The 26,718-nt window shown below is 45.3% G+C and overlaps 1 protein-coding gene across 2 annotated transcripts in view; it reads left to right on the forward strand.

Moving 5' to 3' along the window:
- Window positions 1-26,718, forward strand: part of LOC126253205 (uncharacterized) — a 599,715-nt gene that overhangs the window by 436,002 nt on the left and 136,995 nt on the right. For both annotated transcript variants that reach the window (XM_049954381.1, XM_049954382.1), the window contains exon 17: window positions 16,381-16,473. In XM_049954381.1, the coding sequence (XP_049810338.1) occupies window positions 16,381-16,473 (93 nt within the window). The remainder of the gene's footprint in view (window positions 1-16,380; window positions 16,474-26,718) is intronic.

The following is a 26,718-nucleotide window of genomic DNA, read 5'->3' on the forward strand; positions in this document are numbered from 1 at the left end:
GAATAAAGAGAGACACTTGAAGTTCTCTGAGGCTATATAAACTGCGACAGGGAATAGCTCAGGAGGCAGGTCAGTTAAACAGGAATTGACATTTGGGGCGGTCGCGGAAGCGGAAAGAAATACCTAGCTACAAAGAAGGTAACTGCGAAGAAACATCTGGCAACAGAAGAAATACTTCAGCTGATGGATGAAAGAAGGAAGTACAAAAATGTTCGCCCTAATTGAGTAATAATGAAATACAAGTTTCTTAGAAACCAGATAAATAGAAAGTGCATGTAAGCGAAGGTGAAATCGTCACAGGAAAAATATCAAAAATAAATTATTGTCGGAAAAGCTGACTCCATAACACTACACTTATGAATGGACACCTGAAGTAATAAGGATACACTGCTCGTCGACAGTCATGTTCTCCCCTGGCTTGTAGCAGGTACTGCAACTATCAGTAAATAGGTTCCATATTAGGCCGCGCGGGATTAGCCGAGCGATCTCAGGCGCTACAGTCATGGACCGTGCGGCTGGTCCTGCGCGGAGGTTCGAGTCCTCCCTCGGGCATGGGTTAAGTAGCGTGTAAGCTTAGGGACTGATGACCTTAGCAGTTAAGTCCCATATGATTTCACACACACACAGGTTCCATATTTCTGAAGCAAGGCAAAATTTATCATTTTCCTTGCGTTGTATCTTTGATGATATAGAATCAAACCTAAGGCGATTGTATATTTCAGTAAATCTGTTCCTTGACATGGTGCTTTGAAAAAAAGGAGGTCCACATGTATTGCTCCATATGTCTTTGCACGAAATACCTTGAGCACGATATGCTCCACGAGCGTAAAGTAATCGAATGAAAGCCTTTCAGTCTTTTAGGATTAGAGACCACTCATTACTACCAAGTGTGCTGTTCGCGTTTCCTTCAGTGCACTTTTTTTATCAGTTTCATGATAGGGACGCTGTCAAATAACCGCAACGCAGGGAGTTGCGAGTCATCTACAGCGTGTCGTTTGGCGTGTCCTGTCGCCCCGGGTGTCTCCCGCAACACATTCTCGGAACTGTGCCTCCCTGCTGTGTTGCATGGCTCAGTCCATGTCCCATTGGTGCCATCAGAACTTTCAACTTCCTTGCCAGAGACTGAATGCCGCCCGGCGCTCCCTCTTCCTCGTCCACGAAATGCTGCAGCTCCACGACGGGCAGCAAATGCACTGCGACCACCTCCACCGATGTCGCGGTCTTGAGAGTCGTCCGCAACACCCAGATTATCACCCATTTTCAGCTGAAAATTGAATCTTATGTGAATGTAAAAGTTCTTCGTAACCTACTAGAGATAGGGAACGACAGCTACAGAAAAGCCACAACAAAATTTGCCTTTCGTCCTTATGTCAGATAAGCACTGATAATGTCCGCAGCTCGTGGTATTGCGGTAGCGTTCTCGCTTCCTACTCACGGGGTCCCGGGTTCGGTTCCCAGCGGGGTCAGGGATTATTTGTGCCTCGTAATGACTGGGTGTTGTGTGTCTTTCACCATCATTTCATCATCATTGACTCGCAAGTATCCGAAGTGGCGTCAACTAAAAAGGACTGGAAATACGGCTGCCGAACTTCCCCGCATGGGGCCTCCCGGCCAACAATGCCATACGATCATTTCATTTCAGTGATAATGCGTTTGAGTTTTGATTAAAGATTTATATGTCAATGACCTACCAACTTCATGTGATAGCTCACTGACAAATCCTCCGTCCCGCCGTTGTCGTCCTCATTCAAGGCCGCTTCCCGCATTGTGAATACGGTGGCTCGTCGTTGGGAAGGACGTCCATGTACTCAGGCAGAATCCATGGAACCGACGCCTAAACGAAAAAGTAGGAAAGCTGTACAGTGGTCAGTTATCTCGTCGGTTTAAAAACTTAGCTAGAATGTACAATGCTATCTTTGTGCAAGAGGTAGGTCATCATCAGATGGATCAGATTCTGCTTGCTGTTCATCTGAAGCATTGGAATCACCCGAGTCATCAACTGGCACTTTAAAGAAATTGTCGTCCATCTCTGCCTTCGCCTCAATATCACTTTAGTCACTCGACTTTGTCTGTGAAATGTTCTCCAGATGGTAGAAAATATCAGCCAACGTAAAGCCGCGTAATCTTGTTTCAATGGCGTGAACTCGCAAAAATAGACTGCAAGTCCGAGACCTGACGGAATGTCCCAAGCGACAAGCCTTGAAGATGCTCTACATCAGTGCGGCTTTTGTTTCGCTACGGACTGGCAACATGCAAACTGACAAAGTGACCAGTGAAGCCGCAGAATAACATACAGGGAGGGGAAATCCCTCTACACCAAGTGGCTGACGTCTGGACAGCCTCAGTCCGTTAGGCGTGACTGCAGACAAATACACTCCTGGAAATTGAAATAAGAACACCGTGAATTCATTGTCCCAGGAAGGGGAAACTTTATTGACACATTCCTGGGGTCAGATACATCACATGATCACACTGACAGAACCACAGGCACATAGACACAGGCAACAGAGCATGCACAATGTCGGCACTAGTACAGTGTATATCCACCTTTCGCAGCAATGCAGGCTGCTATTCTCCCATGGAGACGATCGTAGAGATGCTGGATGTAGTCCTGTGGAACGGCTTGCCATGCCATTTCCACCTGGCGCCTCAGTTGGACCAGCGTTCGTGCTGGACGTGCAGACCGCATGAGACGACGCTTCATCCAGTCCCAAACATGCTCAATGGGGGACAGATCTGGAGATCTTGCTGGCCAGGGTAGTTGACTTACACCTTCTAGAGCACGTTGGGTGGCACGGGATACATGCGGACGTGCATTGTCCTGTTGGAACAGCAAGTTCCCTTGCCGGTCTAGGAATGGTAGAACGATGGGTTCGATGACGGTTTGGATGTACCGTGCACTATCCAGTGTCCCCTCGACGATCACCATTGGTGTACGGCCAGTGTAGGAGATCGCTCCCCACACCATGATGCCGGGTGTTGGCCCTGTGTGCCTCGGTCGTATGCAGTCCTGATTGTGGCGCTCACCTGCACGGCGCCAAACACGCATACGACCATCATTGGCACCAAGGCAGAAGCGACTCTCATCGCTGAAGACGACACGTCTCCATTCGTCCCTCCATTCACACCTGTCGCGACATCACTGGAGGCGGGCTGCACGATGTTGAGGCGTGAGCCGAAGACGGCGTAACGGTGTGCGGGACCGTAGCCCAGCTTCATGGAGACGGTTGTGAATGGTCCTCGCCGATAACCCAGGAGCAACAGTGTCCCTAATTTGCTGGGAAGTGGCGGTGCGGTCCCCTACGGCACTGCGTAGGATCCTACGGTCTTGGCGTGCATCCGTGCGTCGCTGCGTCCGGTCCCCGGTCGACGGGCACGTGCACCTTCCGCCGACCACTGGCGACAACATCGATGTACTGTGGAGACCTCACGCCCCACGTGTTGAGCAATTCGGCGGTACGTCCACCCGGCCTCCCGCATGCCGACTATACGCCCTCGCTCAAAGTCCGTCAACTGCACATACGGTTCACGTCTACGTTGTCGCGGCATGCTACCAGTGTTAAAGACTGCGATGGAGCTCCGTATGCCACGGCAAACCGGCTGACACTGACGGCGGTGGTGCACAAATGCTGCGCTAGCTAGCGCCATTCGACGGCCAACACCGCGGTTCCTGGTGTGTCCGCTGTGCCGTGCGTGTGATCATTGCTTGCACAGCCCTCTCGCAGTGTCCGGAGCAAGTATGGTGGGTCTGACACACCGGTGTCAATGTGTTCTTTTTTCCATTTCCAGGAGTGTATATACAGACAGGAAACATCTATAAGGGCGACCCGCCTGACATCTGCTGTCATTTACTGGAGCTACGAGCATAGCCCAGGATAAGGGGTGCAGGAAGGAGGGAGGGGTCTTCCCCCATGTACAAGTTATTCTGTGGCTTCCCCATATCACATCGTCGGTCGGAATGTCGCAAGTCTGTGGGGTAAAGAAACACACATTCAAATTCTTCGTATTTCAGGTTATTTTTGTCCATTCGTCGTATTTCAGGTTACTTTTGTCCAAAACAGTCGTACTCAAACACCACCTGAATAGCTTAGAGGCACTCCCAGGAGATAATTAGAGTCTGAAAACCAGTGTTATTGGTGACAAACTGCGTTAAACTGCGTGTTGATCAAGAATGGTCCACGTCATACTTTAGGTATAACAGGTAAATTTCTCATACATTCATAAGGAGTAGTGTGATAAACTTTTGGTGAGTTGTACAATCCCATAAACATTCAAACGTGTGGTATTTATTATGATTATGAGGGCATATACCCCAAGACAAACACTCATAGGTCAAAAATAACCCACGTGCTACTTTTAACGTTAAGAGAGCTTTGAAGGACTTAAGATCGAATAAGGAAGAAGGAGGAACGATCAACAATTATCAACGGCATGAGGATGCAGAAGGCTATAGAAATTGATGCATTAAAGACACATAAAGTGTATCCATAGAACAAGTGGTTTATAACTGGGAAAGTTAAATTATGGTCTCTGCACTGGCAAAAGATTACGGACTAGTTCCCCATTCGGACCTCTCTGAGGGGACTGCCAAGGGTGAGGTGACCACGAGAAGGAGACTAAATAACCAAAGAGAGGATAACGTTCTAGGAGTCGTGGCGGCGAACGTCAAAACCTTGACCTGGTAGGGAGCTAGAAAATCTGCAAAGGGAAATGCAAAGGGCCAATCTAGATACAGTACATGTCAGTGACGTGAAATTGAAAGAACACGTGGATTTCTGGCCAGATGACAGCAGAAGAAAACGGTATAACGGGAGTGAGATTCAGTATGAATAGGAAGGTAGGGCAGAGAGCGTGTTACTGTGAACAGTTCAGTGGTAAGGTTGTTTAACCAGAATCGACAGTAAGTCAACAACAACAACGATAGTTCAGGTATACATGCCGACGTCGCAAGCTGAAGATGAAGAGATAGAGAAAGCATATGAGGATATTGAAAGGGTAATACAGTACATAAAGTCATGAGAGACTGGAATGCAGTTGTAGCGGAAGCAGTAAAAGAAAAGGTTGTAGGAGAATATGGGCTTGGCATGAGGAACGAGGGAGGGGGAAGACTAATTGAATTCTGTAATAAATTTCAGCAAGTAGTAGCGGATACTCTGTTCAAGAATACCAAGAGGAGGCGGTGTACTTTGAAAGGACCAGGTGATACGGGAAGATTTCAGTTAGATTACACTATAGACAGACAGAGATTCTGAAATCAGCAGTACCCAGGAACAGATGCAGACTCATGTCACAATGAAGAAGAGTAGGCTGAAGTTCAAGAGATTAGTCAGGAAGTTCAATACGCAAGCTGAAAACGAAGAGATTGAGAAAGTATATGAATATATTGAAAGAGTAATGTAGACATTGGATTGTAAGACGTACCCAGCAGCAGACATACTCAGGTCTCAATTTAGTAGTGATGAACAGAAGGCTAAAATGTAAGTGATTAGTTGAGAAGAATCAAAACGCAAAGAAGTACATAGGAATGACGAGATATGCTTTACGTTCTCTAAGGCTATCGATACAGCAGTAAGGAATATCTCAGTAGACAGTACAGTTGAGAAGGAGTTGCCATCTCTAAGATGGGCAAGACAGGAATTGGATAGAAAAACATACGAACAAAGAAAGTAACTGAAGAGAAACCATGAGTAACACAAGAAATACTTCAGGTGATCAACGAAAGAAGGAAGTACAAAAGAGTTCAGCGAAGTTCAGGAATACAGACATATAAACACATCAAAAAAAGGTTTGTATCACCCCAGTTCCCAGAACTCCAAAGATAGACGTTGCCTATGGATATTGAATCACAGACAAAGTCCCTTTGACTGTTCAGAGATGTCACTAAATCCGCCCAACGATGTTAACAACCATACATGAGCAGCGCCTATTTGACGGAGGGGTTCCGACAACCGGTCAGTTCCAGTCATTCCTCCAGGAGGTGGTACACGGCTCGTATTGTATGAAGTTCAACCATGCATAGACGGTCAACACCGCGGTCCGATCGCGTCCACATTGTTACTTTGTACCAGGAACGGCTCTCAACAAGGAAAGTGTCCAGGCGTCTCGGAGTGAACCAAAGCGATGTTGTTCGGACTTGTAGGAGATACAGGGAGACAGGAACTGTCCTTGACATGCCTCGCACAGGCCGCCCAAGGGCTACTACTGCAGTGGATGGCCGCCACATACGGATTATGGTTCGGAAGAACCCTGGCAGCAAAACCACCTTGTTGAATAATGCTTTTCGTGCAGCCACAGGACGTCATGTTACGAATAAAACTGTGCGCAATACCCCGCACGGTGCGCAACTTCACTCCCGACATCGATGGTGAGAACCATCTTTCCAACCACGACACCATGCAGCGTGGCACAGACGGGTCCAACAACGTGCCAAGTCGACCGCTCAGGATTGGCATCACGTTCTCTTCACCGATGAGTGCCGCCTATGCCTTCAAACAGACAATCGTCGGAGACGTGTCTGGAGGCAATCCGGTCAGGCTGAAAGCCGTAGACACTTTCCAGATAGTGCATCAAGTTGGAGGTTCCCTGCTGTTTTGGGCTGGCATTATGTGGTGCCGTCGTACAACGCTGGTGGTCATGGAAGGCGCCATAACAGCTGTGCGATACTTGAATGCCACCCTCCGACCGATAGAGAGAATTCGTGCTCCCATCCTGCACATTTTGTGAATGACTTCCTCCACAATGACATCGCTCAAATAGAGTGGCCAGCATGTTCTCCAGACTTGAACCCTATCAAACATGCCTATGACAGATCGAAAAGTGCTGTTTATGGACGACGTGACCCACCAACCACTCTGAGGAATCTACGCAGAATCGCCGCTGAGGACTCGATCAATCTGGACCACCAGTGCCTTGATGAACGGGTGGATAGTATGCCACGACGAATAAAGGCATGCATAGATGAAACAGGACTTGCTAGTGGGAATTAGAGGTACCGGTGTGTATAGCAAAATGGTTCAAATGGCTCTGAGCACTATGGGACTTAACATCTGTGGTCATCAGTCCCCTAGAACTTAGAACTATTTAAACATAACTAACCTAAGGACATCACACACATCCATGCCCGAGGCAGGATTCGAACCTGCGACCGTAGCGGTCACGCGGTTCCAGACTGAAGCGCCCAAAACCGCACGGCCACACCGGCCGGTTGTGTATAGCAATCTGAAGACCTCGCTGTGTGGTGGTACAACATGCAATGTGTGGTTTTCATGAGCAGTGAAAAGGGCGGAAATGATGTTTATGTTGATCTCTATTCCAATTTTCTGTACCGGTTCCGAAACTCTCAGAACCTAGGCGATGCCAAACTTTTTTTGATGTGTGTAAATAGCTAAGAAATGAAATAAACAGGAAGTGCAGGGAAGCTAAGAGGAAAAACGTGAAGAAATCGAAAATGAAATGATTTTCGAAATGCCTGACTCAGCATATAGGAAACAACCTTTGCTCAAATTAAAATCAGCCGGCCAGGGTGGCCGAGCGGTTCTAGGCGCTACAGTCTGGAACCGCGCGACCGGATTAAAAATTTTGTAAGACAGGCATGTAGTGCTTTGCCCCTACTGTTGTATCAATACATCGAAGAAGCAATGATGGAAATAAAAGAAAGGTTAAGGAGTGTAAATAAATTCAAGGTGATATGATGTGAATGATACGATTCGCTAATGACGTCGCTATCCGCTGAATGGAATTAACAGTCTGAGTACAGAATATAGATTGAGAGTAAGCCGAAGAAAGACGAAAGTAATGAGAAGTAGCATAAATGAGAACAGCGAGAAACTTAATATCGGGATCGTTTTTCACGAAGTTGATGCAAAAACCCAATGACGGACGGATCAAGGAGGACGTAAAAAGTAAACTAGCACTGGTAAAAAGGACATTCCTGGCCGAGAGAAGTCTGCTAGTATCAAACCAAGGCGTTAATTTGAGGAAGAAATTTATGAGAAAGTACGTTTGGAGTCCAGCATTGTATGGTAGTGGAACATGAACTGTGGGATAATCGGGACAGAAGAGAATTGAAGTATTTGAGGTGTAGTGCAACAGAATAATATTGAAAATTGGTTGGACTGTTAAGGTAAGGAATGAGAAAGTTCTGCACAGAATCGGAGCGGAAAGGACTATATGGAAAACAACGACAAGGAGAAGTGGCAGGATGATAGGGCATCTGTTAAGACATCAGGGAATTACTTCCATGGTAGTGGAGGGAGCTATAGTGCGTAAAAACTGTAGAGTGAGACAAAGATTGGAATACATTCAGCAAATAATTGAGGATGTAGGTTGCAAGTGTTACTTCGAGATGAAGAGGTTGGCACAGGAGAGGAATAGGAGAGGTGGGCCCCATCAAACCAGTCAGAAGGCTGATGACAGAAAAAAAAATTTTTTTTCTAAAGTCATTGGGGAAGTGAATACTACTACTCATGATGGTGTATAGAAAACTATCAGACACAAAATTTCAAAGATTGCAAGAGCCGACAATCGCAAGAATTATCACACAATCAGCTTAACAGCACATGTATCCAATTTAGTTGGGCTTTGGGATGGGTAAAGATACCAGAGGGACAATTCTGACTTTGCGGTTTATAAAGGAAGCAAGACTAAAAAAAATCACGACGCGTTCTTAGGTATTTACAGGTCTGGAAAAAATATTCATCAGCGTAAAGATGTTCGAAATTCCTTTATACATGAAGGTAAACTGTAGGGAAGGGAAGGTAATATACAGCGTTTACAAGTGCCTGGGGGGAAAAATAATATTGGAAGACGAAGAACGAATTGCTCGCATTCAGAAGGGTGGTAGACAGTGCTGTAGTCTTTTGCACATGCAGTCCAGTCTATACATCGAAGAGCCAATGACGGAAATGAAAGGAATCTTCAAGAGTGAAATTAAAATTCAAGAATGATAACATTAGGTGATGACAATGCTGTCTTGAGTGAAAGCGATGAATAATTTACTGTATATATTTAACTGAATGAACTGTCTAAGGAGCATGGAATATGGATTAAGAGTAAATCTAAGAAAGACAAAACCAATGAGACGTAGCAGAGATGAGAAAAGTTGGAAACTTGGCATCGTAACTGGTGAGCACAAAGTAGATAGCAAAATGACCCATTACGAATGAATCAATGAGGACACGACAGGCAGACTAGCATTGGCAGAGAGGCTGTACCTCGACGAAGGACGTCTACCAATTTAAAACGTAGCCCTTAGTTTGAGGAAGAAATTTCTAAGTATGTACGTTTGTATGGTATGGAATATGGAGTGTGGGAAAAAAGGAAAAGAAGAGAATCGAAGAATTTGAGACATGGTGCTACAGAAGAATCTTGAAAATTAGGTGGATTGGTAAGTAATAAGGAGCTTTTCCGCAGAATAGATGAGGAAAGGAATATATGGAAAACAATTGGCAGAAGAAGGGTCAGGATGATAGGACATTTGTTGAGATATCAGGGAGTAACTTCCATGGAAAAGGGATTTGAATACATCCAGCAAATACTTCAGGACCTATGTTGCAAGTGTTACTCTGAGCCGAAGAAGTTGGCAGAGGAATAGAATTAGTGACGAGGCACATCAAAAAACCAACCGCGACGGGAGGTACGTTAGGCTTGCGCCATGACAAGAAACAGTTTTCTGCGAAGTGTAGTTGTGGTACCACTATCTTTTTCCAGTCTTCCCTGTTAGATCCGTGAATGGCCCGTAATAGGAATGATTTACGGTAAGCCTCCATTTGAGCTCTAATTTCTCTGAAGTTCTCGTGGTAATTTTATAGGACGTTTTCGACGATGTAATATGTCATCCAGCTCTGCCCAGAACGTACGCTCTCGAAAACGAACAGTAAATCCTTACGTGATGCACATCACCGCTGTTGTAGTTCCTGGCAGTGGAGTTACTAAGCATCTCAGTAAAGATCTCGCACGAACTAAACGATCCCGTGAAGAAACGCAACGCACTTCATTGTTCCGTCTCTTCTCCTTCTATGAACTTGGTAAAAGTTCCGCACCCTTGAGCCACACACGGGAATCGAACGAAGAAATGTTTGTAAGCCACTTCCTTAGCGGATGAATTACGTTTCTTTATGATCTTCCACTGAATTTCATCCTGGCATCTTCCCTTCCTACAACTACTTTTAAATGATCATCCCACTTCAGTTCGATTCAGATGGTAAGTCGTAAGTGTTTCATGTTAGTGATTTGTTACCAATAGTGCAACCGAACAGTAGCGGAATCCTTCACTTGATAATGCGAATTATCGACGAGAAATTTGGGAACGGAATTAAAGTTCAGAGAGAAGAGATAAAAACTATTAGGGCTGCTGATATCACTGCTATTCTGTCAGAAACAAATAAAGGATTTAGAACAGCATTTAAACGGAATAGATAGTGTCTTAAAAAGAAATTAAAAGATTAAAATCAACAAAAGTAAGGCATGAGTAAGCTCTCCCAGCTAGCCGCGCGGTCGAAGGCGCTGCTTCCCGAGCGGGAAGGCGTGCCAGTCTGCCAGTCACCGGCACGAAACCGCCCGACGGATTAGTTTCGAGGTCCGTTGAGCTGACCAACTTGCGGATGGTTTTTAGGTGATTTTCCATCTGCCTCGATGAATGTGGGCTTTTTCCCCTTATTCCTCCTCAGTTACACCATGTCGGCAATTGCTGCACAAACACTATCTCCACGTACTAGTACACCATAGTTACTATACCACGCCAACATTTGGGGTACACTTGTCTGGTATGAGACGTTTCCGGGGAGGGGGTCCACTGGGGGCCGAACTTCACAATAAATCTGCGTTCGGTGTGGGGCGGCGGTGAGTCGGGTGGACTGCTGTGGCCTATTGTGGGTTTGTGAACCACTGAGACCTACGGCAAGACTACGCCTCTCCTTCGTTTCTAGGTCCCTGATTCAATACACAATACGCAAGGTAAGGGTAATGGAATGTAGCCGAACTGAATCAGCCGGTGCTGAAGAAATTAGATTACGAATTGAGTTACTACAAATAGTAGCAGTTGTGCTATTTCGCAGCGTATTAACTGATGAGGATCGAAGTACAGAAGATACAGAATGTAAACTGGCAATTGCAAGAGATACATTTATAAAAAAAGGCAAGTTTTTAGACATATTTTGCAATAATCTCCAGACATGTTGACCAGTTTATAGGTGTCTTCAGTGCATTTTCCTTTTATTGCTTTCTCGAGATACACATCCATAATTTTATATGGTTTTGGAATACTAATATCTAGACGTCAGAGTTTCTTAATTACACTTGACATCACACGTACCAGTAAAACTTCACCTTCTCTGCACTATGTGTGCCCTGTCCCTGTCAAAAAAAGTCAGCCACAGGTTACAAGATACACAACGTTTCCTGAAACGCAGGGTGTTAAGGGAATTTTTACATGGACTTTTTTTCCTGGGAAATAACCTGAACACCATTTATTCAGGTAAACAATCTGGTGTCAGCCACATTTGACGCTAAAAACGTATCGCTGAATAACGTATCGCACCGGACAGTTTCCAAAACTAAATGTCACTTCATGTTATTGACGGCTACAGCTAGCTTTAAACATAGAAACGAAACAACAGTTCATTTAGTGGTTAAATACTAACCAAGCACAGCTGGCCGCGGTGGCGAGCGGTTCTAGGCGCTTCAGTCCGGAACCGCGCGACTGCTACGGTCGCAGGTTCGAATCCTGCATCGGGGAAGGATGTGTGTGATGTCCTTAGGTTAGTTAGGTTTAAGTAGTTCTAAGTTCTAGGGGACTGATGACCTCAGATGTTAAGTACCATAGTGCTCAGAGCCATTTTTTTAACCAAGCACAGCTCAAAACAAATGAACTGTAGCAATAATATAATGTGACAGAAACCAGGTGTATCTCATTAATCGTATTTAATAGAAAAACTTTGAACCTGGATTTATTCAAATCCATGTGATCTTCTACAGTTTTTACTCTCAACAGCTCCACCTAGCTCCATGGAAGTTATTCCCTGATGTCTTAACGTATGTCCTATCATCGTATCCCTTTTTCTACGCGTTATTTTTCATATGGCCCTTACCTCGTCTATTTTGAGGAGAAACTCCTCATTGCTTATCATTCCACCTAATTTTCAACATTCTTCTTTAGGACTACATCCTCAATGCTTCGATTCTTTTCTTTTCCCGTTTTTTTACACTCCATGTCCCACTACCATAGAATGCTGTGCTCCAAACGCATATCCTCAGAAATTTCTTTCTCAAATTTAGACCTAAGTTTGATAGTAGCAGACTTCGTTTGGCCAGGAATCTCCTTTTGCCAGTCAGTTCTTTATCTCTTCCTTGTTCCGTTATTGATGGTTTACTTTGCTGGCAAGGTATCAGAAATCCTTAACTTCATCTACGTTACGATCTCCAGTGCTGATATTAAGTTCCTCATTCTTCTCATGTCTGCAGCTTTCCTTTCGTTTCATCTTTCTTCGATTTACTTTCTGCCCGTATTCTGTACTCAATAGACTGTTCATACAATTAAAAGTATCCTGCAATTCAAATAACTTACGGGTTTGCTGCCGGGTGACGTCGTCGACCATCGCCGATATTTCGACAGGAGCACACTCTCTCATTCTCAAGGCACAACTGCAAGGAGGAAGCAATGTGCAAGGGAATTAAATACCGTGGTTCACAGATGAGAAACAAGGAAGATACCACACACAGAACAAGTAACCGCAGAGTCAACACACAACCAAAGCTAACCAACATCAGAAATATCGTTAGTGACTATTAATCAACAGGTGAGGTAGCACTAATTCTGTCCCTCTGTTTTTTGTTGAGAGGCAGAGCCGGATTCCAAGCAGCATTTAAACAAAATCCACCATCTCTGTTTATAAAGTTGCTTGATAGTTTGATTTCAACAGCTTCCTTAATAACACTATCCCAATAGCTGGACGCACAAGCCAGAATCTCCGTGTTGTTGTATTCCATAGGATGACCGGTGTCAAGGCAACGTTCTTTAATAGCGGATTTGCTCGGCTGTTGTAAGCGTGTGTGACGCTTATGTTCAATACACCGGTCTTGCACAGTCCTGATTGTCTGACCAATATACGACATGCCACAACTGCAAGGAATACGAGACACACAAGCCTTACGCAAACCAAAATCATCTTTTACGGACGCCAGTAGGGCCTTAATCTTAGAAGGAGGTCGAAAACACATTTCACATCATATATCCGCAAAATACGGCCATTCTGTTGGAAATGCTTCCTGCATAATGCAAAAAGGCAATAGACTTAGGTACCACTTCGTTGCTATCGTCACTCACCCGTTACACAGAAGGCTGATAGCGCAACGCACCTTTGATATGCCTGTCACTATAACCATTCGGACGAAAGGTGTCTTCGAAATGTGATAGCTCAGCTGCCAAACTTTCAGGGTCTGAGATAACGTGGACCCTGTGAACCAAGGTACGAAGTACATGCTGAGCTGAATGGTGGTGACAACTGTCAGCTCACAGATACAAGTCAGTGTGAGTAGGCTTCCTATAAACAGAATGTCCCAACGTACCATCAGTCTTCCTTGTGACCAACACATCAAGGAAGGGAAGGCGTCCATTCTTCTCCACCTCCATAGTGAACTGAAAATTCGGGTGTGCTGAATTCAGGTGTTCCGAAAACCGGTTTAAATTCACACCACCATGTGGCCAAACAACAAAAGTATCGTCTTCAGAGACTGAAAAGGTGATCCTTGCTCTAGTTCTATGGGACTTCATTAACCGTTGATCCGTATCGTTTATGGTCTTAAATATGCGTTTGTTTAAAGGAGTACTCACAGATTCTTATTCTTTGTTAAGTAATTCTTAAGCTATATACCAAATATTACGAGTGCAAATATTCTCTCATCGTTACACTTTCGTGTTCTGTGGTTTGCACTGAAGGGTGTGACAATAAATGCAAATAGAAAGCGAAGCGTTGGGGTTAGGTGACATAAGGGACAATCAGATGTACATTAAGTGTTACACCGTTAAGGACGGTCAATCATTAAGAATTATAACCAGAGATTAAAGAAAATTCTTCAAAGGCAATTAACATCAATAGCAAATAATTAAGTCACGTCTCAGCAAATGCATCAAAACCAAGTCTTTCAGTTCTATAACGATGTTGGATCGTCGAATACGCCGGACTACCGACACACAATGCTAAATTGTACCAGACAGCAATTTCTCCAAGCCTAGAACTATCTTAATAGTGTACAATACTTAGGTTATGCAGAACTACTGCAATTCGCCCTTCTTGGGCATAACGGTGGAGTAGATGATTAACCTCTTATTTCATTCTCCTGGAACACTGAGCGGCAGTAGACGCTCGGGCAATTCTTACTCCAGCGTGGCTCGGGGAAGAGGGTGGGTCCACCAGGAGGAGCAAACATTTATCCGAACTGGAAAGGGAAATCGTCTAACACGAGCGACTAATTTGGACGAAGACCATTTGGCGATTTTTAATTATTACCCAAAGCTTGTTGGCCAGCGGACGAAAATTACAGAGACAAAAAAAATGGTTCAAATGGCTCTGAGCACTATGGGACTCAACTACTGTGGTCATAAGTCCCCTAGAACTTAGAACTACTTAAACCTAACTAACCTAAGGACATCACACACATCCATGCCCGAGGCAGGATTCGAACCTGCGACCGTAGCGGTCGTGCGGTTTCAGACTGTAGCGCCTTTAACCGCTCGGCCACTTCGACAGAGACAAAGGTAGCTTTATTTGTGCTCACAAGAACTGATAACTTCTGCAAATGAGATTCCGGCAGAACTACCGCCGTGGTATCAATACGGGCATTCGGGACTGAGGAGAGCTTGCGATTAGCCGACCGGTCTCAGGCGCTACAGTTATGGACTGTGCGGCTGGTCCCGGCCTAAGTTCGAGTCCTCCCTCGGGCATGGGTGTGTGTGTTTGTCCTTGCGATAATTTAGGTTGAGTAGTGTGTAAGCTTAGGGACTGATGACCGTAGCAGTTAAGTCCCATGAGATTTCACATACATTTGAACATTTTTGAGGAGAGCAAGTCAACAACGGTCTCTACCCAATAGACCCAACATTTCAGAGAGACCGAGCAACCGACATCAGTCGTGGCTAGGAGGGTTACCAAATAGAAACTCTAGCACTACCTTACACATAACTAAATAGAGCACTGAAATGCCACGGGGACCAAACTCCTTAACACAGGAATATGTACACAGTAACAGTGACTAAAGTTAAATATGCCTATGTACTAAAACACAACAGATATTAGCGAACATTAACATAATCTCGTATTTCAGACATCCATAAAATTAATTGGCTCTATCTCTCCGTCAGACAGTTCAGGGTTATTTAAACATTTTACAACGTGCTTATCTAACAGTGACCTACACCGTCCATGGGAAAACAATGGCTTGCAGAAGGTCCACAGTCAAAAATTTTTTCTTCATTTTGTTTCTTTTCTTTACGACACGCGCCTTAAGTAAGTCAGCATGGCGTTCAAATGCACGATCACGGAAGGGGGCAGTAACACACACGCAAGGCAATTTCCGATCACAAACTCAAAGCAGACAAACGTTGCCACACAGTTATTAATAGCTCCCACAACACCGGGACACTGACCCTGCCAGACGACGACCGTTGCACTAACCAGATGAAAAATCTTACTTCTGGAGGTTATTGGCAGCCGCAGACGGACTTCATAGCTTCCCCAGCCCATGAAGGGAAACCAAACGTTGTCCACAGATTTACGGCCTCTTGTGTCCTCACGCCCCGGGTTTTTGGGCCCATCCAGACTTAGCATAGAGGGACCGAGCGTCCCGCTGCAGAACGGTCGTCCGGGGCTAAACACTCCTTAGCTGCCTCGTCCGCCCTCGGCACGGCACGGCACACAGCGCCTCCTCCCAGCGGGCTCGCTAGCAGCACGCTCGCGAGGCTTCGCAACGCCCTAGAAGAAAGCACGGAAACTTGAAACAGCAGTAAACCAAGGGAAAAACAGGAACCGTGCCAACGACACTGTTCACTATTATCTCCAAAAAGTTAAAATTATTTGTAGTGTGGTGTAGTTTTTTCTGAATTTTTCAGTTACTTCTACAGATATGTGTGGAGCCCAATGACCAAATCAAATTGTAACTTCTAGAATTTCATGCTATGTATTATTGCTCAGACATTAAGGATGCTTTCGTTAAGTTCTCTTTTTTCCACCGTCATTGAGGGGTCCATGCAAGGTTGTACTCTGTGGCACAAACTTGGGATCCGCAGGCTAGGTTTGTCACTAAATCAACGGTCTTTGTTCTTTTTGCAGATCTAATAACTTAGTTGTGCACAATAACTGATCGTTAATTGGATTAACGTTCTTACAGGTGGTGATAGATCTCGCCGAGCCAATGTTGCTGTACAAGCCTCAGAATGGCTGGACCTACTTACACTGGGCCATCCACTCCAGAAACGTCCAGGTAATTTAAGCGTCTGATCCGTACTGTGGGAAAAGTTACTAACACTGTTTTTATGAATGCCACAGTTAACTTTTGAAAGTAGCGTAGCTGTGAGCAATAGTTTGTCAAGAAGGCCCCATTATTTTTTATACAGTAACTACTCTGAATTTTGAAACATCTATATCCACATGATTACTCGGCACTTCACAATTAAGTGCCTGGCAGAGGTTTCATCGAATCCCTTACAAGCTGTTTCTCTATCGTTCCACTCTCGGACAGTTTGCGGTAAAAACGAATAATTAAATTTTTCAGTGTCGGCTTAGATTTCTCTCAATTTATTATAATGATCATCCCTCCTTATGTACGTGGGCGCTAACGAAATAGTTTCACACTCTGAAGATAAAGTTGCTGATGGACATTTCATGAGAAGAATAAAGTGACGTTTCAGGTAAGACGGCGTCAGTCGCCGGGCAGTCGCACGTGTACCATGGTATTGGTTGAGTTACTGTGGCCCTAGTACGTGGTGGTAAACTGGAGAGTGTATCATGGGTGGAGACTTAACAGCTGAGAAGTTATTGCTTATCGAACATTTCAGATAAGTGAGGTGTATAACAGAGATCGTGTTCCATCTTGCTATAAGTGTACAATGCCGTTGGTTCTTAGGACAAGAAATCGTCGTAAAGTAAATGAATCAGAGTGTGTCAGAATGGCTTAAAGGTGAACTGAATTGCGCAAAGATTAACGTTGTCGTTGGTGCCAAGCATTATTATAGAAACTGAAATAAAGCACCTGTCCTTTCCTTATTCTCCACTTTACCACCACGTACTAGAGCCACAGTAACCCACCCATTACCAGGTGCACTAGCATCAGCATTAGTAAGTGTAAAATTCGTAGTAGTAGCTACATTATCTTCCTCATCTCAGAGGGGGGAACCATGCCAGAGGGGGGGGGGGAGCTAGCTGTGCTCCCATCTTTGATTTTACACACACACACACACACACACACACACACACACACATATATATATATATATATATATATATATATATATATATTCATTTGTTGCCACTTGCTACGATATATACCTTGATATGATAGTGTACTTTGTGCGCCGTTCTAGGTACTTTGCGTCGCCCACTGGAAAGAAAATCCCTTTGCTTTAATAATTGCCACTCCAATTCGCGTATCTTAATCATGGAATTCCCCCGCCTATGTGATTAAGGTCCCACACCACACACCAGTTCTCCAGAAGATGGCGGACAAGAGTAGTGTATGCAATCTCTGTGGTAGACATGTTACAGTTGTAAGTATTCTGCCAATAAATCTCAGTATTTGGTTTGCTTTTCCCACAACATTATCTATGTGATCGTACAATTTAATTTATCCGTAATTGTAGTCCCTAAGAGTATAGTTGAATATACAGGCTCCAGATGTGTGTGTTTTATCCTGTGCCTGAAATTTAGTGGATTCCTTTTAGTAATCATGTGGATGACTTCACATTTTTTATTATTTAGAATTAGTTACCACTTTTCGCACCAACAGATATCTTGCCTAAATCGTTTTACAAGTTGTTTTGATCAGCTGTTACTTTATTAGACGGCAAATGACAGCGTCATTTGCTAACAATCTAAGAGGTTGATCAGATTGTGTCCTAAACCGTTTATGTAGATCAGGGACAGCACAGTGCCTAAAACACGTCCTTGGAGAACGCCAGATATTACTTCTGTTTTACACGAAGACTTTCCGTCAATTACTACGAACTGCGACCTTTCTGACAGGGAGTGACGAATACAGTAGCATCGCCGGGACGATGCTTCATAGACATGCAACTTGAAATCGCATTTGAGGAACGTTGTCAAAAGCCTTCTGGAAATCTAAAAATATGGAATGTCTCGGTTGAATCCAAACGCATAGGGTGTGTAGAAAAAGGTAACAACAAAATATTAGATCGTTGGCCGTCGCCTTGCACATCGGCCCTCTCGTGGCATGAAATGCGGGTGCTACTCCAAGATCACAGAGTAAAAAGACGCCGCGGGAAATGGAAACGTGGAAGCTGTGTTCCAATATGCCTTGTGGACATCAATTGGCACAGTATCAACATGAAGTTCTATTCAGACTGTGAAGAAGTTTCAATGCCATATTTGTGGATTACTAACGAGTATCACTAGAACTCTTGAGCAGAATCTGAAACATGCCAGATTTCTTTTTAATTATGTCGTTTTTAGTTACGCATTGCTTCTTGTATCGAAGAACAGTCAGTCAAGCAAGAAACGGATCAATTAATTAATTAATTAATTAATCTTATGACTAAAATTCGCTGTTTTCCCTCTTGGAATATACATCCCAGTGTCTATTTCGAACTGGTAATGTTTATAAGAACCATTTTTTAATTCTTCTCTACTAGAGCTAGTCATACATACAGCTTTTGTAAAAATTGGTCATTTTAAAGGCTATACTGTTCACAAAATATTTGACACAAAATAACCTGGGAACTTGACATTGTACCGAGCGCGCGTCTCAAACCTCGGATTCATTTTCTCCTTTTATTGGTGGACTGGATCCCCAGTATCTTAATGGGTTAACTTTATTATTGAGTTATCTTATATTCAGCGTTTTTGCTGGTACCTCTGGCCATTAGTGGCCAACTCTCCCGCCGTTCTTTGACCCCAAAGGCCAGTGATCACGAGAAATTCCGACTAAGTGTTTTCAGAGCATTCTGAACGCCTGCTAGTCACCAAGAATCTTCATACTTCCAGAACGACCCAATAGGAGAGTGTCAAAGAGCGCCGACATCGAGCGGTGAAACTTCAGATCTGGTGCCGGTGTGGGCAGCTCAGCACGGTTTCCAGGTGTCACATTTCCGCCCTCTTATACTTTCATACACGCGCTTACGCGGTTACGTCTTTCATTCTGCCCGCAACAAACCGTGCATGCACTGCCGCGTCCGCGCACATACACTCCTGGAAATTGAAATAAGAACACCGTGAATTCATTGTCCCAGGAAGGGGAAACTTTATTGACACATTCCTGGGGTCAGATACATCACATGATCATACTGACAGAACCACAGGCACATAGACACAGGCAACAGAGCATGCACAATGTCGGCACTAGTACAGTGTATATCCACCTTTCGCAGCAATGCAGGCTGCTATTCTCCCATGGAGACGATCGTAGAGATGCTGGATGTAGTCCTGTGGAACGGATTGCCATGCCATTTCCACCTGGCGCCTCAGTTGGACCAGCGTTCGTGCTGGACGTGCAGACCGCATGAGACGACGCTTCATCCAGTCCCAAACATGCTCAATGGGGGACAGATCTGGAGATCTTGCTGGCCAGGGTAGTTGACTTACACCTTCTAGAGCACGTTGGGTGGCACGGGATACATGCGGACGTGCATTGTCCTGTTGGAACAGCAAGTTCCCTTGCCGGTCTAGGAATGGTAGAACGATGGGTTCGATGACGGTTTGGATGTACCGTGCACTATTCAGTGTCCCCTCGACGATCACCAGTGGTGTACGGCCAGTGTAGGAGATCGCCCCCCACACCATGATGCCGGGTGTTGGCCCTGTGTGCCTCGGTCGTATGCAGTCCTGATTGTGGCGCTCACCTGCACGGCGCCAAACACGCATACGACCATCATTGGCACCAAGGCAGAAGCGACTCTCATCGCTGAAGACGACACGTCTCCATTCGTCCCTCCATTCACACCTGTCGCGACACCACTGGAGGCGGGCTGCACGAAGTTGGGGCGTGAGCGGAAGACGGCCTAACGGTGTGCGGGACCGTAGGCCATCTTCATGGAGACGGTTGCGAATGGTCCTCGCCGATACCCCAGGAGCAACAGTGTCCCTAATTTGCTGGGAAGTGGCGGTGCGGTCCCCTACGGCACTGCGTAGGATCCTACAGCCTTGGCGTGCATCCGTGCGTCGCTGCGGTCCGATCCCAGGTCGACGGGCACGTGCACCTTCCGCCGACCACTGGCGACAACATCGATGTACTGTGGAGACCTCACGCCCCACGTGTTGAGCAATTCGGCGGTACGTCCACCCGGCCTCCCGCATGCCCACTATACGCCCTCGCTCAAAGTCCGTCAACTGCACATACGGTTCACGTCCACGCTGTCGCGGCATGCTACCAGTGTTAAAGACTGCGATGGAGCTCCGTATGCCACGGCAAACTGGCTGACACTGACGGCGGCGGTGCACAAATGCTGCGCAGCTAGCGCCATTCGACGGCCAACACCGCGGTTCCTGGTGTGTCCGCTGTGCCGTGCGTGTGATCATTGCTTGTACAGCCCTCTCGCAGTGTCCGGAGCAAGTATGGTGGGTCTGACACACCGGTGTCAATGTGTTCTTTTTTCCATTACCAGGAGTGTAGTTTCAGGGCACCTTTTTGGGGGCTGTATCGTCACGTGCTCATACATTCTCTTTCTATTTTTTGTGTTGCTTTTGGCCTAATTTTGCTTTTACCCTAGCTGTGCAGCAACGCAAACGCTCGCATGTGCCCCTCTAGGCTTCAAAATATTGAGGACTGGGGCTAAAGTGACCCTACGGAAGTTTGGAGGAGACCGCTCTTCTAGTGAGCAGTACAGTGATGGCTTTCCCACCGGAGCACTGTGCGTTCGAAGAGTTGTCAAGTGCTACGGGAATCCGTCTGAGGTGAAGATGGTTCCAGCAAGAGTAATGGCTTGCATGTAAATTCTTTATTACTCCAACAAACTATAGCAATTACAGGCGCACACCTTCGTCCAGCTGTGTGGCTCTGCGTGACTCAGTGCGTTGAAGTTCCACAGGCGTCGTCGGGCGTCGAACTTTATGCTCACGGTGACGGGAAGCAGTCTCGCAACTACAGTGTTTACTTTGGCCCCAGTACTGCCACTGCCTTGCATGGTCGGCATATCTCGGCAGTGCTGCGTCAGATGTGGTGACCTTAATGACGTTACGCTGCTGGCAGGGCGGCTGCATCCCGCCCAGATGAAGAGGGTTTGTGGAGCTGGCAAGTGCCCAGTGCCCCAGTAACTACAGGCAGCCTCATTCAAAGGCATATTTGGGCAGGAAGAACGGCGGCTTCGGGCTGGCAACCAACACATGACCGACATCGATTCCAAACTGGTTGTGTTGCCATACCCAGCCTAGCCAGTTAGCCAGTTTTTATACAAGAGAAAGCAGGTCTTGTTGCAGCTGTGGCGACACAGGGGCCATGCCAAGCAGCATCATAATGCCTCGAAACGGTGCTTATTGCCCCAGAAAATGACGGAGCTGCTGGCCTGGCGTAAGTGCTGGACTTTCAGAAGTCCGGAAGAGTTCGGATTTCGGCATCGGGCAGAGGCTTATGGCAGTATCACTACACTCCCCTATTCAAGAAATAATTCGGCCCATCGATTTCTTGGGCAGCTGAAGTCTGGAAGCAAGAAAGGAGCTGTTTCTTCATTTCACGTTTTGCAAAACAGTGGTTTGAAGCACAATTTGAAACTTAGTTCCCGTACGTCTGTCCAGTTCGTTCCGTATTCATATTTACACTGTTCTAACAGTTCCACCTTCTTCGACTCAGACATTGACACAGTCTCTCTGTAGTTCATGTGTCAGTTGCTGGTTCTGTGAACTAAGCAAAATTTCTGTGTACAGACAGTAGTATCTACATCTACATAGACACTTCGCAGGCCAACGTACGGTGCATGGCGAAGGGTACCCTGTAGCACTACTAGTCGTTTCCTTTCCTGTTCCACTCGCAAACAGAACGAGGGAAAACGACTGCCGGCATGCCTTCGTATGAGCCCTAATTTCTCGTTTCTTTATCTTCGTTGTCTTTACGCGCAATGTATGTTGGTGGTAGGAGAATCGTTCGGCAGTCTGCTTCATGCCAGTTTTCTAAGTTTTCTCAACAGAGTTTCTCGAAAAGAACGTCGCCTTCCCTCCAGGGATTTCCATTTGAGTCCTCGAAGCATCTCCGTAAGACTTACGTGTTGTTCGAAACACCCGGTAACAAATTTCGCAGCCCGCCTCTGAATTGCTCCGATGTCTTCATTCAATCCGACTTTGTACGGATCCCAGACACTCGAGCATTAGTGAAGAACAGGTCCCACTAGCATCCTATATGTGGTCTCTTTGCAGGTGAACCACTCTTTCCTTTCTCCCAATAAACCTAAGTTGATTATTCGCCCTCCCTACCATTGTTCTCACACGCTCGTTTCATATCGTTTCGTTTTGCAACGTTACGACCATATATTTTAAACTACTTGACTGTGTCAAGCTTGACACTAGTAATACTGTACCTGAATATTACAGGTTTTTTCTTCCTGCTCATCCGCATTAACGTACATTTTTCCACATTTAGGGATATCTGCCATTCATCTCACCAATCGGAACATTTACCCAAGTCATCTTGTATCATCCTACATTCAACTTCGACACCTTTCTGTACACAACGGCATCACTAGCAAACAACAGCATATTCCTCCCTTTACTGCCCGCCAGTTCAGGTATGTATCGTATTTATAGAACAGCGACGGCTCTGTCACACTTCCGTGGGACAGTCCTGACGATACCCTTGTCTCCGATGAACACTCGCAGTCGTGGACAACATACTGGGTTCTATTACTTAAGAAGTCGTCGAACCACTCGCATGAGGTGAGGACCCAATGTGTACGCCCCTGTCACATATCTGTCGACTTATTTCCTGTGCTCGTACCTTCATCAACAGCTTTCAATGGGGCACCGTGTGAAATACTTCCCGGAAATCTAGACGTATGGAATCTCCCTCTTACCCTTCATCAATAGTTCGCAGTATATCATCTGAGAAAAGGGCAAGCTAAGCTTTGCCTGAGCGATGCGTTCTAAAACCATGCTTATTCGTTGACATAAGCTTCTCAGTTTCAAGAATGTATACGTGATATATGTTACTACACTTGACTTTTGTCACATCATTCACGCTCACCTCACTATTTCGTGCACAATTTTCTATGCTGTCCCACTGAGACTCTAGGGGAAGTTACTTCATAAAACACTTACAGTCCACGACGTTCATTTGTACCCCTGAGACATCCTATCGCATTACAAAAATATGTACCCGTTCTTCCTTAAGTGCTATTGCACTTGACCATAGAAAGTATAATACTCCAGTAAGAGGGTACTTTCTGCTTGCAAAATGAAGGTAGAAGACTCTTTTTTTGTCTTGTGCATATACCGAGAGTATATTGAATCCAAGTTTTCTACCCCCAAAACCCTCGAGACAATTTCTTGTGTCCAAAAAAAACAACGAAATTTTGGCAGTTGTTTCAGGTTTTCGGCTATTACTCGGGAACTGGGGCCCTATTGAAAATTTTACCATTAGAAAAATGAAAAAGCATTAAATTTTGCTACACATGATTTGCTTAAAAGTTAAAATCGCTGCAGCCGTTTGGCCGCAATCTGTTGTCAAAGTTCGTTCATTTTTACAAACTTCAGCCCCATTGCCTGTAACTAAAAAACGGCTACCCCAAATTAAAAATGTCAATTTATCAATTTAGTACAGCACGAAATTTCATGTTACAAAAGCATCTACTTTTCTGGTTTTATACTCTATTAAGCGTCTATATACCTTGAAAGCCGAAGTACTTCCATTTTTTGTTTTGTTTTCCTCGTAAGGCAAAGTTATTCAATGAAACGAAATTTCTAATGGAAAGACATAGATCTGTTCCACCTTCAGATGTAGAGATATCTGTAGATCTCCCATCGATTGACATGTCCTAAAACAGCTGAGGCCGCCATTCCCTCCGTTCCTTTGATATTGTTTCCATTGGTAGCCACACCAAATCTTTTTTTGTTGTGCGAGGGAAGCGGTAACAAAAGTATGTAGGAGGAGCAGACAAGGACGGGTGATCACCCTGGCCAAGATATGAGCTGCAAATTGGAAAAGCCATTGAGATAAGCGACTTTGACAAAGGGCAGATTATTATTAAACAGAGCAAGCGAAAGACATCTCGAAACCGCCGAAGCTGTTTGAATTTTCCAGTGCTGCTGTCGTGAACATCTACTGAAAGAGGGAGAAGTCCCAGTGAAACTATCACCTGCCAGTGAAACTATCACCTGGCGCTATATTGTTGGGCATTGCCGACACTGCACAGATGGTGGGGTTTGGAAACTTGTCTGCTATGTACAGCAGGACAGATGGTGACCTGCGGCATCTCTGCCAAAAGAGCACAATGCAGGAGCACGCAAAAGTGTTTTTGAGCAAACCGCTCATTGTAGATTGTTGAAAACGGAGCTCTGCTATAGACCACTCCTACATGTTCACATGTTGACCCAACGATGTGGTCATTTACGACTGCAGTAAGCACGGTATCATTGGGATTCGATCATCGATCAACGGAAACGTGTCAATTGTCTGGGTGAATCACATTTTTGCAACACTTGATCCATGGTCGTCTCCTCGAACGCCGTCATCGAGGTGAACGGCTGCTCGAAACATGAAGCGCGCCACGGACGCAGGCTGGTGGGAGCAGTATTGTGCTGTGGGAGACATTCTCCTGCGCTTGCGTGGGGCCTGTGGTAGTAAGCAAAGTCACGCTGATTAATGCGAAACATCTGCATTTCTTCATGCTTGGTGTCTCCATGACGGCGATGTCATCTTCCAGCAGTATAATTGCCCGTGCCTCGGAACTAGACTCGTACTGCATTGGTTTGAGAACATTCTAGTGAACTCATGTTGATGTCTCGGTGACCAAATTCGCCCAGTGTAAATCGTATGGAACCCATTTAGGTCGCTATCCGGCGCCATCACCGCGTACGCAAGACAGTGGCCCATTGTTAACGCGAAATGCTTGTCCTCTACTCAGATAATTAATGCGACATACCTCCACAACCTACCAACAACTTGACGGATTCCTGATAAGCGATTCAGTTCTGTATTTCGTTCAAAAAACGGGCGGACAAGCTATGAAGCAGCTGCTCACCTCCTATATAAGGTTGTTTGGTACACCAAAGATAAATTTGGAGGCATCTCTATGAAATATGAGAAGGAGGAGGAGGAAGAGGAGATTGGTGTTTAACGTCCCGTCGACAAAGAGGTCATTAGAGACGGAGCGCAAGCTCGGATTAGGGAAGGATGGGGAAGGGAATAAGCCGTGCCCTTTCAAAGGAACCATCTCCACACTTGCCATAAGTGATTTAGGGAAATTACGGAAACCTAAATCGCGATGGCCGGATGTAGGTTTGAACCGTCGTCCTCCCGAATGTGAGTCCAGTGTGCTAACCATTGCGCCAGCTGGCTCGGTATATGAAATATGAAATCTGTTTCAGAAAGCAAAACACATCCCTAATCACAGTTACATTCGATGGCTACCCAAGTCTTCTGAAAGATCACGTCATTTACAGACCACCCCCCCCCCCCTCGTTACTTTATCAGGTATCATTTTAGATGAAGAGAAAAATGCTACAGTTGCACAGGAGAAGTTTCTAGCAAATGAGAGGAACAAGAACCGCTTTATTGTGAATCTCATTTGGAAATTTTAGAGTGGAGGTATTCAAGTGCTAAAGACAGAAGAAAATCCGGGTTCATTAATTGTAGAAATAGCTATTTGCCAAGATGCTGAGTCTGACAGAGTGACAGTCGTGATCGAAAACGTTGTTTCGAAAAAACAAATACAACAAATTGTACTTCCACAAATCAGGAAGAGGGTAACAGCAGCAAAGTGGTGCTCCAGTAATTCATTCAACTTCGGTCCTACATTTGCCCTTCTATACCAAGGCTTATCAAGGTGCTACTACATCGTCCTTTTTTTGGCCAAGGAAGAGGAAACACCTCAAAGTGTAGTCTCTCGAGACATAATAGCACAGGCAGGAGCTCATGTTAGCACTGTATGGGAATTCCTACTGTGCGACTTCGGACAAGCTCAGGTACGAGCTTTATATGAAGTCTGCCCCGAGAAAATCTTTCAGACTTGAATGGCTACCGCCAACATCTGACTCAGTAAGGTCGAATTTGTTGAGATCCTACCATCAAGTACAATCTTGGCAGGGGGAGAAAACTTATCCATGCTAGTGGGATTGGATAATAAACTTATCAGGCTTGTTTCCTGTGACGATAACGAAAGACGCAGCACCACACACGCTACTGAAGACGGTTTCATGCGCTTGCAAAACAGGATGCACAGCAGTATGTGGTTGTAGCCAACATGGACGGAACTGACCAAACACTGTTGTGGCTTATCTAGCGAGAACGCCCCAGAAATTGAGCTCGAAGAGGATGAGGAAGATATCGAAAATATGTTCCAGGACGGTCGCAATG

The sequence above is a fragment of the Schistocerca nitens genome, chromosome 4 (assembly GCF_023898315.1).
Source record: "Schistocerca nitens isolate TAMUIC-IGC-003100 chromosome 4, iqSchNite1.1, whole genome shotgun sequence".
Classification (NCBI taxonomy): Eukaryota; Metazoa; Arthropoda; class Insecta; order Orthoptera; family Acrididae; genus Schistocerca; species Schistocerca nitens.